This window comes from Musca domestica, unplaced genomic scaffold, assembly GCF_030504385.1.
Source record: "Musca domestica strain aabys unplaced genomic scaffold, Musca_domestica.polishedcontigs.V.1.1 43, whole genome shotgun sequence".
Lineage (NCBI taxonomy): Eukaryota > Metazoa > Arthropoda > Insecta > Diptera > Muscidae > Musca > Musca domestica.
Genome location: NW_026712332.1, coordinates 3,527,777 through 3,547,813, shown reverse-complemented (window position 1 = coordinate 3,547,813; position 20,037 = coordinate 3,527,777). Strand labels below are relative to the sequence as shown.

At 36.1% G+C, this 20,037-nt stretch overlaps 2 protein-coding genes across 2 annotated transcripts; one reads left to right on the top strand and one right to left on the bottom strand.

The window, feature by feature from the left end:
- Positions 1 to 1,445: 1,445 nt before the first annotated feature.
- On the bottom strand, positions 1,446 to 6,434 carry LOC131804391 (protein no-on-transient A-like). The gene is given in 6 exon segments (XM_059127226.1): positions 1,446 to 1,978; positions 2,099 to 2,224; positions 2,227 to 2,346; positions 2,349 to 2,393; positions 2,467 to 3,783; positions 6,042 to 6,434. Coding segments are annotated over 5 exon segments (1,365 nt in total). The 5' UTR covers positions 3,425 to 3,783; positions 6,042 to 6,434; the 3' UTR covers positions 1,446 to 1,862.
- A 3,773-nt stretch (positions 6,435 to 10,207) lies between these two features.
- On the top strand, positions 10,208 to 11,156 carry LOC101899389 (mediator of RNA polymerase II transcription subunit 18). Its single transcript, XM_005191507.4, has 2 exons — positions 10,208 to 10,529; positions 10,590 to 11,156. Exons 1-2 carry the CDS (start codon positions 10,411 to 10,413, stop codon positions 11,110 to 11,112), a joined length of 642 nt encoding a protein of 213 aa, XP_005191564.1. The 5' UTR covers positions 10,208 to 10,410; the 3' UTR covers positions 11,113 to 11,156.
- Positions 11,157 to 20,037: the final 8,881 nt, after the last annotated feature.

The following is a 20,037-nucleotide window of genomic DNA, read 5'->3' as shown; positions in this document are numbered from 1 at the left end:
TCGATCAACATTTTGCTTAAACATAGCACCATAAGGATATGAACAGCAAATTTTTGTTAGGAATATGTTTATATAGTTCGCTGGATCTATTAATTCTACAGAATATTGTTTGTCTCTTTGTTGTCCGCAAATTACGGAATAGTTACAATTACTTATTATTTTTTAATTTTGAATGTGTATGCCTTTTAAGGCGAAATCATATGCTTATGATTTTCTTATCGGAGAAGGTAATTATTTCAATTAACCTTAAAACCGACTCACTCACTAGGACGCATCTATGCGATGATGCGCAAGAAAAATATATTTCCTAGGGCGGCCCAGGAAGGTGCTTTGCACCTTTAATTTCTCCTTTCAATATAACATGTACAATTCATTTTAAATCGAAATGTGAAATATCACATTTTTACCACATGCTCATGTTATTGTTTGAGACGTTATATTCTTTCACTTTTATGTTAATCCATTATTTAGCATTCTCAAGGGCAGTAGAACCCGCACAAGCTTCTTTTAACATCCATTTGCGAATTACCAAATTATCAAATATTCATAGGTAATTAATGACATTTGACAAATATTCAAACAACAAAATTTTCGTTGGAAATTGTAGTACCAACTAAATCCCCCTCCTACTTTCATCAGGTATCAAAGTATCAATGTTCCCCACATTGTGATTTAATTTTCTTTTTTTTTCAGCATAAGACATTAGTGTTATATTCCCATCAAACCAATAAACATAGAAGTGTTTGACGTAGAATAATGTTCAATTTAACATTTTGAAGAGCCAATATTTTCAAGTTGTTCACACATCATCAATATAAATTGATGAATGTGTGAGTTTGTTGTTAGTAAAATATTATTTCCAGACATACAAGTATAAGTATGTTGCGCTTCAGCAAATACAAAGTAAACTTCTTGCGAACTAACGAATGTCCCAGTCTGGCTAGTGGAGAATATGGAATCCAATCTTAATGGTTATTTCTACCAATAGAGGCGCGATATTTTAAACAATATGCTTACCAACATTTGTAATGGCAAGAGGTTAGAACCATTTACTGTAACCACGACCTGATGTTTCCATCATTTGTGAATTATCAGCAATGCATGTTCGTTCAAGTATCTCGACATCCAATTGTTTCTTTCGTATTAACACTGGCCATTTTGTTAATAGAAATTCGTAGCATAGAGTTTTAATAAAATAACCATAAAATTGAAAGAACATACACCACGATGCCCAACAGACTTGGACAATGGCGCGAAAGAAGACGAGAGTAGAAAAATGGTCGAGTTAGATATGTTTAATGAATACGTTTGTTTCTACTAATAAACAAATTGTTTATTTATTGATTTATAAGTTAGTTAAAAGTAAACAATTTAATGGTTTCCTAATAGTGTCTTTTGAAACCTACAATCTTTGGGTGAGAGTTTAAAATAAACTATGTAATCAATATTGTGACATAGGTTTAACATTCGCTAAATATAATCACAAAACAAAAGTATTTACAAAATAAAAAATAAACTAAAAATTAAACAGGTTATAATGGTTACTAAGCTATTTGTTCAATGTGTTTGTTGGCAGAGACCCCCAAAGTCTTGTAGGAATATATATATAAGATAAAATGTCCATTCAACTGTTCTGACAATTTTCTTAGCTGAACAAATGATTGTTGTGAATAACACAAAATACTGTTTCATCAATATTGACGAGCTACTGAGCAACTGAGAAGAGTTGCTATCGCCAATTGCTTTTGGCGTTCTTAATGATTTCACAATAGTTTGAAGAGCAAATATGCAGTTTTTTTCCAATATCAATATCTTAAGATGTGGACTTTAATTTTGAGTTATTTCAGTTTTAAAGTAACGCTCTATTGCCTTCTCCTTTTGAACATATTGAAAAATGAACGTACCTGCGGGTTGTTTGGGCCATTAGGGCCGTTGGGACCATTAGGGCCATTGGGACCATTGGGTCCATTGTTATTGCCTGTAACAGAAAGAATGTAAACAATTTTAAGTAAATCTTGTATAGAGGTATGCAGATTATTAACCGATAGCCGTCAACGAAATATGAAGTTTATAAATGTATGGAGAACGAACAACATACCTCTAAAATCGAATGGATTTGGGTTGTTTCCAAAGCCATCAAAGTTATTGCAATTGCCACTGAAGCCACCCTCTTGCTGATCCAGCAATGAGTTCAACTGTTGAGCTTGCATAAACAATGTGTTTCTTGCTGACGTCTGCGCATCTCCTCTTCTTGACGCAACATGCGCGATTGCATTTCGGTCTGTTGGCGGCGAACTTGTTCTTCGTCGCGTTTGCGCATCTCTTCAGCTTGTTTCTCACGCATTCCCATTCCATTTTCTTGCGTTCATTGTCTGACTCGCGCTTGCGCAATTCTGCAAATGCATATTTCAATTGAAACTTACTATTTCCATACTATCATTCATTTTTCAACAAAATTATAAATACCTTGTCTGAGGAGTTCTGTTTCGTGCTCATAACGAGCATATTCCATCTGCGCCTCCAATTTCTCTTCCTCCATTTTTAGTTCACGTTTTAGAGCTTCCTGTTTGCTCTTGAATAATTCATGCAATTGCTTCCACCTGGTGCCATATTCATGTTCGAAACTTCCACGTTCGGCAAACCGAGGTCCAATGCCACGTTCATGGTTGAATTCGGACAGTTTTTTGTTCAGCGACTTGTCGGGTAGACCGTCATTGTCATCGGTCAAATCGAATGGTTCAACGACACAGGGTCTCAATGAAGCAGTGAGGAAGAAACACTTCTCATTGCAGTAGCGCAGACATATGTTGGCTGAGGACTTTTTGGCAAATTCAACAATACCCTCCCCGGTAGATTTACCACGATCGTCAACATTGACCATAGCCCTTTCAATGGGACCAAAGATTTCAAATGCTCTATAGAGCAATTCATTCGAAACAAATGGTGTAAGGTTCGAGACACGCAAAACTGTGGCATTAGGGGCGAAACGAACACGCAAAACGCGTCCTTTGCGATTTGTGCCATCGAGTTCGCGCTTTGCACGTTCAGCATTGGCATGATAGTCCATTTTAAGGAATGCAAAATTCTTTTCTGAATTACAGAAAACTTCGGCTATTTCACCGTATGGCTTGAAGAGCTCTCTTAGTTCTTCTTCGCTAACTTCACCAGTTAGATTACCGACATACAGACGGTTACGTCCAGAGAATTTGCTTTCCTCGGAGGCCTGAATAGCTTCAAGCTCGTGGGTGGGACCAGAGATGGAACGCAAGCGCTGATTAACGAAGAAATCGTCATTGCGACCACCACGTGGGCCATCGCCGCCGCCACCTCCACCTCTTGGGCCACCACCATCACGACCATCACGATTTCCGAAGTTACGGTCTCGTTTTTGACCACGATCACGTTGGCCTCCTCTGCCGCCCATTCCGCCATCATTGTTGTTATTGCCACCGCCAAAACCGCCACCGCCAAAGCCGCCACCACCATGTTGTTGTCGGTTTTGTTGGAATTGTTGATTCTGATTATTTTGTTGTTGATTCTGATTATTTTGTTGTTGGTTCTGGTTGTTCTGTTGGGGGTTTTGTTGATTTTGTTGGTTTTGTTGATTTTGTTGGTTTGTTGATTTTGCTGATTTTGTTGATGCGGAGCGTTTCCTGGACCAGCATTAGTATTTGCTGGTTTATTTTCCGCTTGAGCCTTAACATCTTTAGCAGCTGCGCCGCCCGTGGCTTGATCAGGTGCTGCTTGAGCTTGAGCTTGCTGTTGTTTCTGTTGATTCTGATTCTATACGAGTAAGATTGAAAAGATATAGATATTTTGGTATTCATAGAATGAAATTGTACTTTTGTCATCAAATAGGGTAATATAACCTCGACGACATCGCTTGTTATAATTTAAACTAAACTAAGTTCTAACTGTTAGATTGTTACCACTACTACTTTTAATCTGTAAACTGATATAAATCTAACAAAAATCAACAAAGTCACGATTCAATCCATATATTAAAAATATCAACCCGAACATTAATGCCGACAACAGAAGGCATTTTGCGTCATTTATTTTTATTTGTCATTGTTTCCTATTCAGCAAATGATGGTTATATGAATTATAAAATTAAACATACCAAATGAATTGGATCGAACCAAAATGCTAACCTACTCTTAGATTGTAACTCATTAAAAATATGGATTGGCTTGACAGATATATACCCACCCTCAGAATATAGTTTGCAAGTTATTACCTTAGTGTGGAAGATAAGGTACCCGAAGCAGTTGGACGATATATTCCATCTTCGCACTTGAAATAAAGTTGATATAAATATTACGATGTGTGGGGTGGGTTTCAACCAATTTATTTGAGCTTTTCACATCTCTATTTGAGATGGTCCACATCTCTGCTCTATATCTGGGGTTGACAAAACAATTGGATTACGCAGTTTGAAGAGTATCAGAACAGTAAGTAATGGGCGGATATTACACAACTTCGAACTTTATCTAAGACTGACAAGAGTATTAGAATTTGCAGAGATTAGACCTTATTGGATGCATCCTTTTTGTTGTACAAAATGAGACGACAAATACGGTTACGAGGTTTGTTATAAAAGTTAGACTATTAGATTCTGATTAAGAGACATATTATGTATTCAAAAATTCAAGATATTTCGATAAACTCCTAGGTCAGGTTATGTTAGGTTGAACAGAGTTTAGCCCCTCTGGACATAATTTGAGTCAGTATAGGTCTGCTGTGCGCTCTAGACTAGGATATTATTAAAAGAAGGGCGTCAGTTAACAGTCTTAAGGTCTTAAGGTTTGGTATGGAATCGTTACCCAAGAATTGCGATCTGATATTTGCAAACGCTGGGCATTGACACAGAAAATGCTCCAACGTTTCGTCATCTGTTATCTGCACATTCCGTCTTGTACAGATGAACTTGTAGGCCCATGTGCCCGTAAGGATGCCTCCTAACCTAGACTGACTACAATTTGTGTAGTGAAGATTTGCTGGCGTTTATTGAAGTAAAATGAAACTATTTGAAACAAATCTATTTGGTTGAAAAATTGTAGTGTACTTAACCCGTATCAAATATGGTGGGACTTTAATAGCGTATTTCGCTTCGTAGAGAACTATGGGCTTGTGTGTTTTTTCGAAAGAAAATGAATGCGATAGAAATCACTAATTTGTTTAATTGTTTATGGTATGGATCTATTTGTCGTATATTTTAATACACTGTTCGTCAAATTAATCTGATGGGGGCACTTTACAACGATAAAGTGAGTAGATGATAAATTTAAAATGTTCTCCCATGCCTTGCACAACTTTTGTAAATGTTGTTAAATCAGCGATTTTTATATTACATTTTAAATTCAGAAAAATATACTTAACACGCATCAATGAAATTGATAACTTGGTGCGATTCGTACTGAAAATAAAGCCAACGAGTTTTATCAACGAAAGCCAAGCAAATATCAATAATTGTAAAAAACCAATGAACTCAAAACCGTATATTTTATGTATTTTGATTACATTTGATCACAAGTCAAATGAATTTAAAATACACATTTCACATAACTACAGATTTTTTTACAATATTTTCTCTACAATGATGCTACTTTTCATCGCGCAGTATGGGGTTGAAAATCAATCCAACGAAATTCTTATTGTCATTATTATTTTCCCTGTTCTCAAAACTACGAAAATTTAAAATAAAATATTTCATTTGAAAAATATTTATATAATTTTTCTTAAAGAAATGGCATTCATTAACTTTTTTGGAAATCCGCTTTTTCTAAACCCCAACACAACCACGCACACAAATTACTTTCTTCAAAATACAACACTGCGCTGTGGGCAATGACATGGTTGGCAACTATGTACCAGGTAAGAGATAATGCCGGTCGACACGAGGTCGAGGAGGTAGGTATATACTGGCGGCAGCCATTTTGTATTATACATAATTTTCGGTCTCATATTCTTCCTCCAATCACATTATTTCTTTTTTTAAATTCGCTTAAAATCTGCCTTTAAATAATAAATGTACCTACCTGATTCTGTTGATTTTGGAAATTTCCTTTGTTGGCGTTCTGATTGCCACCTCCACGATTTTTATTTCTATTTCCGAAGGCTTGGTTATTCTTATTTCCACCAAAACCTTTATTCTGATTTTGGTTTTGATTGTTCTGAATTGGGCCACCTCCTTGATTAAAACGAGGTTTCTTTTCTGCTGGCCCATCCATGGCTTTGTCTTGGTTCTTGTCTCCTTGATTTTTTTGCGGCCGCTGAGGCAAAGGCCCGCCACCATTTACAGCAGTTTTAGCACTCATCACTTTTAACTTTCTTTTCACAAAAATTCACTTTTTTCTAATAACACTCGGCCCTTTACTTGCAGATAAACGACTCACCTCAACGACTGCCGGAAATAGAATGAACACGAAAGTCAGAATAGGCATCTTATGTTAACTATCGATTAACTCGATTGTTTGTTGATAGAATATCGATAATCGATTTTGATGTCGACTTTTCAACCAATTTAGTTATTCGAACGAAAAAAACTTGAGGAACAAACATTAAGTGCCGTCGAGACGTTCAAATTTTTTCATCAAGCAAGTGCGTATTTACGAAGTTACGTGTACGTAAACGTACAAACAAGTTTGTCAAACATTCCTTTTGTAATTATTTTCGTTGAGTGCAGTCATGCTGTCGTCGGAAGATGAGTGGCTTTTCGTGACAGCAGTTGTGTTAAAAAAAATGGAAATGAAAAAGAAAGAGAAAATATGGATGAAAAAGTGGTATGAACAGCGCAAACGATTTACACATGAAAAACTTTTGAAGGAGCTGCGAATGAGTAGTGTTGATGACTACAGAAATTTTTTGAGGATATTTATTTTTAATATATTTATTTTTTTTTAATATCTTCAACAGTACCATCGGGGTACTTATAAAAATCAAGGAGTATATTATATTGTTTTTTCCCTATTACTGTACGCGTCTGTCCGCACATTCCACAATGCATCAAGGCATTGGTACATTTCAATAAATTTTATTGTAAATTCTTTTTCGTCCGCTATTCATTTTTACTCCTCAACGTTACAACACAAATGGCATTTTGTTTGACAAACACTAATGCAGACGTTCAAATAGATTTGCGCAAATAAAAATATCAAAATATTTTGATTTTCCATCAAGCAGAGCCGACAACAAATGTGTGAAGCTGACAAAAGCCGATTAGACTCACATGGACATACACATATAACCTGCTTGACGAAAAAATTTGAACGTCTCCAGGGCACTTTAAAAAAGGAATTTGTAAAAATGGCAAATATTGCTCATTCACGTAAATGCACACTAAAAGTACTTTTGGGTACTTTACTTTACGATATCCTCTAGATCTCGAATGTAAATTAGATAGCGTACATCAAATAATATATCCACTGGATATGAGAACGTTTTACGTGGCGTACAAGCTATGGAATTTACATATAAAATCGGACGGTGTTAGTAGTCTAAACGTGCTCTTACTGTGTGACGAAAATTGTTGAATTAATAGGTTCGTTCGTTTATTTTTCCAGTAGCATTTACTCAGTAAGTTTATTGTAAAATAACAGCTGATCCAATTTATTTGTATTATTTGTAAAAATTTCATTACAAAAAGTAATGTGTAATGTAAAAGGTGTAGTCATTGACACCAAGCCTGATTTTTCAGCGCATGTTGATTCCTTGCTGTCTTCAAGCTAATTTGCCTCTTAGTGTTAGGATGATAATAGCCAGATCTTTATGAATATTTGGAGGCCACCTCTGGGGCGAATGCTTGCCATGTGTGTACGCAAACTTGTTAACACTATTGTTAGATATGTGTTTGGGTTGCGCCGTAGTGATTGTTAATGTTATTAAGTTCCTTGGGCTGGCCTTTGTCAGATATGTTGAATATCGCCTGCTTTTGAGTCATTACAGGATTATGAGGAATGTTAATTCTCCTTTATATAAGTTTTGGTCTGTTCCAGATCTGCAAGAATGTAAAAGTTTTTACTACGATAACCGGTTTTCCGTTTATGATATCGAATAAAATTGCAAAACTTGTAGATTCTTCATGTTGCCATATTTTATATTGATAATATGACAATAGCAGCAAAATATATTTAAATAAAGAAATGGATAACGCAAATCATTTATTTTATATTGAAGAACTGAATTATAAATTTATTTATCGAAATTAACTACAAATTCGTTTTGTTTATTTTCAACCAAAAATGAAGATGCCATTGTGAAAAAAATGTTGTGACTACCAGTTACTTTTACAAAAAGCTTGCCATATCTCTGTAAGAAATGCATATACTTTAAAGGAAAGATGTAATAATGAGAAACCGATAAAGTTAACTTTTATCCTTCACTTTTCCTAAAGTAAGGAATAAAAAAAGTGGACTATAAAGGGAAGATATAAGAACGGGTCAAGGATCATATTTTTGAGAGAACGTCCAGTCATTTCATTCATCTTTCACGCTATTTGACTCATTTTAAAAATGAACAAAAAATATCAAATAAATGAAAACAACTTGTTGGATATAATTATGAATAATTCTGACAGGAAGCGGGCGTAGCCTCAAGGCTGTATTTCTGTAGTTTTACGAAGCTGTTCTACCTCCTTATTGTACCATGGATTTACTGTTTTGAAATATGAAAACAAAATATTTTCAAAACAAATGATTGGAAGACACGTAGATTGCGGCTTGCGCATTAAAGCTATTAGCCATGAAATTGAAAGATTAAACAGTTTGGATCATATTTTAAGTGAAAGTCCAGGCATTTCATTCATTTTTCACGCTATTTAACTCATTTTAAAAATGAGAAAAAATATGACAATTAAATGTTGCATATAATTTTGAATGAGTCTGACAGGAGCGGGCATAGCCTCTGGGGTGTACTTCTGGAGTTTAAAGTATTGTACAATGCATGCGTCTTATTGTCTAAATCTATATTCATAAATCCATTATATACACACAAAATCAGCGATGGGAACTGTTTTTTATGCAATGAAATTTGACAAGGAAAATTACAGGAGTTCTAATTTGAAATGAAGTTACCTTTATTTCATTGTACCAGTTTTGCCATGAAATTGAAAGATTGAACAGTTTGGATAATATTTTTGAAAGCAAACGATGCATTTCATTCAAATTGAAAATAAGGAAAAATATCAAAAAAATGGCAATAACTTGTTGCGTATAATTTTGAATAATTCTGACAGGAAGCATGCATAGCAAGCGGTTTTACGTCATTATTGTAGCATGTTTGGAGCAAAAGAGTTTAAGGTACAAGTACATAAAAAGCTTGAAGTCATGGCTGGGCATATTAATGTAAAATTACAATGGAAAACGATGGCAGGATTTTAGTGCGGCTCTGTAATACCCTATGAAATGTCACAAGATATGCATTTAGAATGACCTTGTTTAAATTCGGTTAATAATTTAAACCAGGCTTTCTACATTCCTCTGTTATTTCATCAAAAAGTGCAGATGGATTAAAGCATATTTTGTGACATATTATAAATATGTTATGTCAGATCCGTACTGAAATCCTGTCGTCGTTTTTCATTGCAATTTAACATTGATATGCCTAGCCATGATGCCAAGCTGCTTATGTACCCACAATATAATCAATCATATGTTTTTAATTTTTTAAAATTATTCATTTGACAACATCTCATTGTCAAAATGTGTATTTATAAATCCAATGTACGTACACAAATCAGAGATTAGAACCTGCTTTCCATACAGTGAAATTTGACAAGCTAAATTACAGAAAATTCAAAGATGGGAATGCTTATTTGAAATGACTTTACCTTCTTAATTTTACAATGTGGTTAAATTTGTTTAAATTATTTACAAGTCTGAACAGAAAATAATATTTTTAAATGCAATCGACTAGAAAATTTCTCATTCAATTTTGTACGTGCCACTACAGACCAAGTTTGAAAATATTCTTATAGTGTGTCTGGGCACATTTACAGTATTATTTACAACATTCATGGTCTGTTTTAGAATTGCAAGAATGTAACAATTTTAGTCGAGTGTAGTAACAGTTGGCTGTTGAAGTTCCTTTGATCATTCAGTGAACATCACATAAGTATATTTTGTTGGAGAAAATTCGTCTTACACAACCCTGTAAAAGAACACATTCGATCTCCGGATCCCTATAGAAGGCAATCGTTTTTATTTTGATTTCGATCTTTATTACACATATCCGCTTTGGTCGTTGTTTCTCATTACTACGGCGGTCAATGGGAGCTTTGTGGCTTTGTAATCCAGTCGAGTTTCCTTGTTAATCTGGTACTGGCTTGGGAAGTGAATTGTTTCATCTTTGAATATATTAAAGTATATTATATTTATATTGTGTGTCCTGCTAAATGAATATAAATTTAAGATGAATTCAATGAGCATGGCCCAGGTCGCATCATCAAAAGAATCGGTCAGTCAGGCCAACCAGGAGTACTTACTCCAGGGATCTATTATTGCATCTGCTGTTGAACACTTAATTCACCGGTATTGAGGACGTGCAAAAGCATTTGCCAGAAAATAACTCAGATATTATTTTTATTGCAGGCTTCGTGGATTGTGCGATAACGTGGAAAATGTACCCGAGACATTTCATGATTTGGAAGTATGTATGAGCATGAGGCAGCCGAATCAGGTTCCCTTACAAGTACGTGTTCGCCGAGCACTGGGCACTCGGGATTTGCCATTTCAACTCAGATATATCGGACAACCCGAACTAGATCGATCTAGGCCAACTTTGGTACGATCCAGCATCGATGTTGGATGCACATCAACCGTTCTTGAATTCCTAACTGAATTGGGTTGCAGAGTAGATTTTGAGTACGTTAGCCAAGGATTCTTGTTTCGCAAAGGCCGAATGAAAATTACGGTGGCGAAAATATTTAAAATTATTCCTGGAAAACAGAATGACAGTGAACCAGTGTGTAACAGCTATTTGGTGGAACTATCGGTATTAGCGCCAAATGGACAGGACGCGATTGGAGATGAAATGCGTATATTTGCTGAACAATTAAAACCATTAGTACATCTTGAAAAAATTGATTACAAAAGACTTGGCAATATTCCATAAGTGTAAATGCTCTAATATTAAATATTTGTAAATTAACTAAATAATAGTTGTACTGCTTCCACCTTCAAGGTAAAAAAGGAGACGATGTAAGGGTTGTATCAATACTGAAGGTGGTTCGGCTGGGTAATAAATTATAATGCGTCCGGGCAATTGTTCTTCTGCCAATTCGAACTCATCTCGATCTAAGCTGAGCTGAAAAAACCATGGTTTGTAAGCGGTTTTTAAATATAATTCTGACACATAAGATATCCATAAAATGAAAATGAAACTTTGACTCATCTCGTATACTTTTTATTCTACCATGAACTTATCCATTAGAATTGCTTAACTGGCCTAATTCTGTTATAATAAAACTGCCATGAAAATTATTTTCTTTATACAGCGTTACCTTAAATTCGACGTAGCGCACACAGACATTTAACTTCCCTGCTATGGTAAAATGATTTGTACGTCCGCATTACCTAATTACGTCTGGTATATATCTTAAAATCTGCCAAATAATATTATTTGAAAAAAAAAATGATACTTTATTAAATTTACCCAATTGTAATATTTTACAATTATTCAATTATGTTTTCAACACACAAAAAAGAAATTGTTTCAATTGTTAATGTTGAACATATTAAACTTTGAAAATTTTTACCGCCGACGTATTTGGGTACCTCTAATTTAAATTGTGTGTTGAAAAACGTCGACTGAGTACATTTCATAATTTCGTAGAACTTATAACTTTTATGTCTTTGTCTACGACAGTACTATACTGAAAAGTCTAATTCATATATAGACGACAAGAGCTTTCTTAACAAGTGTGTGATTTGAATAGTCGATACACTTGACTTCAAAAACAATGATTGAAATTTTCACGAATTACAGTTGTTTGTTTCAACATCTCTCGATGTCATCATGAATGGGATAATTTTTCTATTACACTGCACTTTTGCACATGTACTAATCGGTGTTTACCTCTTCATTTCCTTGGCTTAGTTAAGCCATGTTAAATTAATGCCCCGTTCCAGAACCCTCAAGACTACACATTTTGCGTTTTTTTCCATGTCATAAAGGTAAAATCGGCTATCGTGTAGTTCTGGGACAGAGCACTGATATTATATTACTTACAGAAATGACCTCTATTCATGTAACTTTCTAAAAATTGTCTTACCTTGTCGCCATTGTGCCATGAGGTAAATGTTTTTGCAGATTTTTTAGGCAAAAGCTGCGTTCTATGCTGCAATTTGGTTAAATCGAAGTATAAAACAATTTAATTTTATGAAATTTCAAAACCAACGGCAGATAAATAAAACAACACAAAAAGGCCATAGCAGAATGAAAGTACAAAGCCATTTAACGCATTAAAATTATATTCAAAACAACAACCGCAAGGAGGCTGTTTGCTTTTTTTTATCGGTTATATAATACGCGTAAAATATGGCTCACCGCGTTAGAAAATGTGGCTTAAAGTACGTAAAGTTACCCTGATAATTGAGTAATCTAATATCAATTATTAGGGTTAACCCGAGTGGATATTTTATATGTAAACGTTCTTTCAGATTGCCAAGATAAGGAGGGTATGTCATAGTGGACATCGTCACCTCCACAGTCCAAACTTTTATGAAAAGCAAAAAAACAACAACAAAACCAAACTCTAACCCAATTTTAACTATCTTATTGGGGGCATTGAACCAGAACATGGTCATGACAAATGTGGGTGGGGACTTGATTCTGTTAACGCACCGAGACGTTGTATGTGAGAACATACAAAACCAAAGTGAACAGCTGTCCGCCCTTCTTGAAAAGACCAAAATCCTGAGGCTCAGCCAAGAGAGCGTTCCATCTGGTTTTGGGATTGATGTATCTCTTTCAGATGAGGAGCTCGACGTTACTGTCATACCCTTATCTCAGAAAGATGAATCAATCCTTAAAGCTTCAGGGAACGCTCAAACCGGCGCCCAGGTGAGGTTAATTCAGGTCGTAATGAATTATCGGCCTGCTCCGAGGCGGTCAACCCCGAATGCAGGAAGCCATAAAATAACTAGTAAAAAGCCGTAAGTTCGGCCGAACGTTGAATACCAACATTTTTTAAAAAATACTAAATGTAGCCGCATTTAAGGGTCTAAACGACGACGTGAACCTTCATAGGCAACTTTTGTCATAAGCCATTACAATATTCAAATTCGAAACTTGAAATAGAAATCGGTGAATAATATAGCTAAAATCATCCATTACGAACTTCAAATACCAAATTTGAAACAATTCCGGTGAATAATGTCGCTAAAATCATCAAAATACCGAATGTCGGGAGGTACCGTTATATGGGGGCTATACGATGACGTGGACCTGCACAGACAATTTTTTATCTTAGACTGTAGTATTCATTACGAACTTCAAATATTAAATTTAAAACATTTTCGGTGAATAATGTCGCTAAAATCATCAAAATACCGAATATCGGGAGGTACCGTTATATAGGGCTATGCGAAGACGTGGAGCTGCACAGACAATTTTCTGTCTTAGGGTGTAGTATCCATTACGAACTTCAAATACCAAATTTGAAACAATTCCGATGAATAATGTCGCTAAAATCAAGAAAGTACAGAATATCGGGATGTACCGTTATATGGGGGCTATACGAAGACGTGGACCTGCACAGACAATTTTCTGTTATAGGCTGTAGTATCCACTTCGAACTTCAAATACCGAATTTGAAACAATTCCGGTGAATAATGTCGCTAAAATCATCAAAATACCGAATGTCGGGAGGTACCGTTATATGGGGGCTATACGAAGACAATTTTTTGTCTTAGACTGTAGTATTCATTACGAACTTCAAATATTAAATTTGAAACAATTCCGGTGAATAATGTCGCTAAAATCATCAAAATACCGAATATCGGGAGGTACCGTTATATAGGGGCTATACGAAGACGTGGACCTGCACAGACAATTTTTTGTCTTAGACTGTAGTATTCATTACGAACTTCAAATACAAAATTTGAAACAATTCCGGTGAATAATGTCGCTAAAATCATCAAAATACCGAATATCGGGAGTTACCGTTATATAGGGGCTATACGAAGACGTGGACCTGCACAGACAATTTTCTGTCTTAGGGTGTAGTATCCATTACGAACTTCAAATACCAACTTTGAAACAATTCCGATGAATAATGTCGCTAAAATCAACAAAGTACCGAATATCGGGATGTACCGTTATATGGGGGCTATACCAAAACGTGGACCTGCACAAACATTTTTTTTTTTGTTATCGGCTATAGTATCCAATTCGAACTTCAAATACCGAATTTGAAACAATTCCGGTGAATAATGTCGCTAAAATCATCAAAATACCAAATATCGGGAGGTAACGTTATATGGGAGCTATACCAAAACGTGGACCTACACGGTCCATTTTCAATAACAAAAGTCCTGCAGACATAATATACATTTGAGTAAAATTTTATTAATCTACCTCATTTCGTTCGGAATCTAGAGTGATTTCCGCAGACGGACATCGCTAAATCGAAATAGAATTTTATTCTGATCAAGAATATATATACTTTGTGGGGTCTAAAATGTATGTTTCGAGTTGTTACAAACGGATGACAAACTTAATATACCCTCCATACTGTGGTGGAGGGTATAAAAATCAGTATATAAAGTGGTTAATTTTGTGTTAATCCCCCTTACATTCTGATAGCAAATAGAAAATGAATTACTTAGTTTTTATTGGGTAAGTTATCGGATCTCTCCAGAAATTCTTCAATGAATGCACCGGTATGCGAAAATTCTTTTAAAATCAACTGTACAAAAATATTTTCAGGCACAACGATTTTAAAAGAAGATGTACTTTCAGAAAATGCATATCGGAGCTTATAACATCTCAAAAAGCAATCTCCCCCAATTTTTGATTTCATATAGGTATAACTTATGTCATCGGCCGTTGCTACCAAAGGTAATGATACATGAGGAATGACACCATGGAATGGCATATTTAGTGATATATTATAAATAAAAAATGAGTCTTCCGCCGATTTCATTTATAATTAGACAAGCTGCTTATATAACATCACTTTAACACCGACTATAAGCCATGAAGCAAGGGTTGTCATATATATCTTTTTGTAAGTATATGATTGCCACATTTCAAAATTAAGGAGTGCATTCGTAAGCTAGATCTCGTTGAGTGCAAATCGTTTCGCGGAAAAAACCGAGCTATCAAAACAGTAAAAAACTAACCAACCTCATTATATGAACAAAAGCAAACCAAATTAAAACATTTCTTGTGAAAAATATAGTCTTTTTCAAAAAGATTAATGAAATAAAAACTCGATCTTTGTGAAAAACGAAAACATTTTGTGAAGACCAAAAACTTTTTTGTTGGTTGAAAATTTATAAAATCTAATGCGCATAATTCTGTGCAAACACAGTGCCTTTTAGTGTGCATAAAAAATCCATCAAGGAACAAAATTGCATTCCCAATTAGTCTGTGGTTTTTGGCTAGATAGATTGTGGTGTTTTTGGTGTTCGTTGTGGCCGGGCTGCTGTTGGCTTACTTTGTGTGTGTGTGTGTATTTGTGGGTAGACGCACCCCAGTAAACAATTTTTGCCGAATTCGGTCCGATTTCTGTCAGAATCTCTGAAAAAATGTCCGATTCTGATTCCGAATTCCTTCCGATTTCGCTACGAAAGTTGTATGGACGTGGTCACCGAATTCGGAAAGATTTTCTGAAAAAAATCTGAGAAAATATTAGATTTTCTGGACGAATTCGGTCCGAATTCGGTGAAAATTCTTGAAAAAATAGGAGAAAAAATTAGATTTTCGGAAAAGATTCGGAGGACAACTCCGAATTTCTGAAAGAAATCGGGCAGAATTCGTCTGGAAATTCGGCGGAATATTCAGATTTTCTAAAAGAAATCGGTCAGAATTCGAAAGAAAATTCGGAATAAAATTCAGATTTTCTGAATTTGGTTGTCATTGCCTATCAAATACATAGCGCATGATTGAGTAGACAAAGTCAGTGTGTCGAAAAAAGCATAATTCATACAATTCGTCTTGTGCAGGCCTTTAGTTTCAACTGCTAAACAAGAACTAAAATAAAAAGCAGTGCACACAGAAAACCGGTATGTAGTTGTTTTTGCAATTTTTTTCCATCATATTTTTTTGGGAACGAAAGAGAAAGAGGCTGATTCACAACAACAACAAAACGCACATTTTTACAACGGAAAATCTAACAGTTCACAATAACAATAACAAATAGCATTTTTGCTTTGCGCTTTGTTGTTGTTGAGATCTTGAAATGAATGATCACAACAACAACTACTATGGGAGAGAATGTGTCAAACCACCACCATCCGTTTACATGTGGGAGAGAATATGCCAGAGCAATAGACAATCTACTCTCTCCGTTTGTACATTTTTCGAGTTTTTTTCGCTTAAAAACACAGGAAAATGTGCAGAAATTCTAAAAAAAACGTTTAGAAAATCGGACCAATTTCTATCAGAAATTTCTGAAAAAAACGTCAGAAATTTCGGAAAAAAATCTAAAATCAGAGCAGTCGGAAAAAATTGTTTACTGGGACGTTACTTTTTCGGCTCTATTCTAAAAACTCCAGAACAGTGTGTGTGTGTGTGCGGGTAAACCGAAACGAACTTGCTGGGTCGAGATCATTCTCGAACACGTAAATAACGGACAATACGTTACTTTCTAAATCCTAATGGAGGAGGGGGTTAACATCTCTCCTCCGCTTTATAGGCGGGAGAGCAAACAACCACCCAAAAGTAGGGATAGAAGCCGTAGTGGAATGCGAGAAAAAAGACCACGCGTAGATGATGAACCCTCTAGAAATAACTCGATTATTGAAATCCAAATAAACAGCAAAAATTCAGAAGATCATAAAATGGCCCAAACCAAAGACAATTTTAACGTACCTTCTGTTGAGGGTGGAAACTCTCAGATCTCAAACCTAGAAAAAAATAATGGTGGTATTTTATGTGATTTTAAATACGATGTTGATCATCGTGGTCCATACATTGTATATGTGGACAAAGTAGACCGAAACGGAAAGATCTCCTCCATAAACAGTGTCGCACTATCCAGAATTATTAAAGATCTAGGTTTCGCTGGCGTCCTAGACGTAAACAAGATTGGCTTTGGCAGGGCCAAAGATGTATGCAGAAATGCTGCTGCGGCGAACATTCTAGCTGGCAATAAAAAATTGATGGAGTCAGGATACCAAGGAAAAATATTTGGACATTTCGTTTCGAAAATGGGAATCATTTTTGGAGTTCCAGTCGACATCACTGAAGACGAACTCACAAAAGCCATCCAGTCTGATGTGGACATCCTCAAGGTGATCCGAGTAACCAAAATGGAACAAGGTGTACGTGTCAATACACCCAGGGTTAAAATTCTTTTCACAGGCCTCGATCTACCCAAGACGATAAGACTGTACGAATTCACCAAACGTGACGTTAAACATTTCATCTCTTTTGGAACGTGCCTAAAGTGTTACCGGCACAACCACTATGCACAGCATTGCAAGCAAAAAATTAGCTCATGCCGTAAATGTTACCACAGACATGAAGAAAATGCACCATGCATTCTCCCAATTGTCTGCCCCAACTGCGAAGGTAACCACTCACCCATCGTTAAGGACTGACCGGCAAGGGAAAGAGCCTATCAGATTAAGAGAATCATGACCATGGAGAATGTGTCCCAAGGCGAAGCTCGCATCAAGTACGCTAAACATTTCTCAAATCGCTATAGTTTACTCGATGAGGAGCTAGAGGACAATTTCCCGGCACTCCCAAAGTCGTCCAACAAAAGTAAAGGAGAAAGGACTGAAACAATAAATAGCTATGTGGAGTCGCAAAACTAATCCATGCCAAACAACCAGAAGTAAATCATGGACAGATGCTCTAGCCCTTGGTGAAGCAGAACGGAAGCTGTACAATAAAATAGCAAAGAAAAAGAGGAAACTTTTTAAAATCTTTCAATGCCAGCTCAACACCGCAAACTCAACCAAAGACATGTGAGACATGGTCAAAAACACCAAAAATATGGTCAAGAAAAGCCCGTCAACAACGTGTGGAACGAGAAACAACAAATCGATTATCTAAACCTAATAGCGGAACAAGCAAATTCAAGTACAGGATCAATGGAAATCGCATTTGGAAATATAATCAGTGACCGCCCTCTACTGAATAAGGAATCTTTCGAACGTTTTTTGACCAGTCGTAGTTCCAGATCTGCTGCTGGACCAGACAATATCACCTACGGCATGATCGCCAGTCTTAAAGAAGAAGAAAGACAGAAATTCTATAACATTTTATTAGAAATATGGAAAAAAGGTGACTTTCCAGAAGAATGGCGGAAAATCAGAATAACGCCAATTCCAAAAAGGGGCAAAGACCTAGGCAACATATGCAATTACAGACCGATAGCGTTAATGTGCACTGCGCAAAAAATCCTGGAAAGCGGTATAAAAGAGCTAATCCTGGAGTTCACTGAACAAAGAAAAATCATCCCTGCAAAATCGTATGCATTTAGACCAGGCAGATCCACCTCATGCTGCATAAATGATCTCATCAATACTGTAGAGATCCTCAGGAAATCATGTTGTTGGCGCTTGTGTTGACGTGGAGAAGGCGTTTGACAACACCAACGTACACAAACTATCAAGAATCCTTTTCGAGAAAGGCTTTAACATGCATATAATCAAGTGGATATTCGACGGCATGAGATCCAGAAGATTAGAATTGGGTAAATGTACCAAAACCATAACAAATGGTATTCCTCAAGGCAGCGGACTTAGCCCTGTGTTATTTAACATATACACAGCACAGTTGCATCACACCACATCAGATAGAACCACCATTTTTCAGTTTGCGGACGACTTTTTCATCCTTTGTCATGATAAACTTTTCAACAAAGCCAAAGAATTGTTAACTCAAGAGCTACATAATATGTTTTCTAAATGTGCCAACCTTGATCTCATCTTCAACATGAGCAAAGTCAACATCATTCATTTCTGTAGGCGGCCACGCGATCTGGACATAAGCATCAACAATGAACAATTGAACCAAACAAACCGTATTAAATACCTTGGTATACATATCACAGCCAGTGGGTCTGCTAGGGTCCATGTTGATGAAACCGTGCATAAAGTGGACCATACCTGCGATTTCCTAAAAATTCTCAGCGGATGTAGATTTGGTGTGGCCCCATACAGGGCGCTCCATTTCTATAAAGCCTTTGCGCGTCCCAAAATCGAATATGGTGCAGCAGCCTTGTCAAATCTGACAAAAACCACAGAAACAAGAATTAAAACATGTATTCATGGATGGCTTCGCAAATCTCTGGGCCTTATCAGATCCACCCAACTCCAATCATTTACCAATTGGCAGCCGAACTTCCACCCCGGTACAGATTTCAGATAAGTACAGCTAAAGAGTTAATTAAAAGCAAAGCATACGGCCTCCCTGTAATAGAACAGGTTCAAAAATTAGGGAACATTAATTCCAGCTATGCACTAACCCTAAGAAAGTTCAATGAGATCATCCTAAACGTTGCCCCAACAAGAGCGACAGCTGCGTCTTCAAAATACATCAACATAGTTACAGATTTCTTTAAAGGTATTGCCACTAAAAAATCGGAAGCGAACATTCAAATTGTCAATCAACTCATAAATGAGAAAATTGCGCAACTGAAAGAAGAGAACTTCGAAATCTTCTTTACCGACGGATCGGTAATAGACAATATCAGTGGAGCCGCATTTTTGCATATCAACAGCAATACCTTAAAATCCTTCTATACCGACAAAAAGCTTGCGTCCATGACAGCGGAAATAATTGCCATCCATCAAGTGCTAATCTTTGCTCAAAATAACGCGTTGACCAAAATTGCAATATTAACTGATAGCAAAAGTG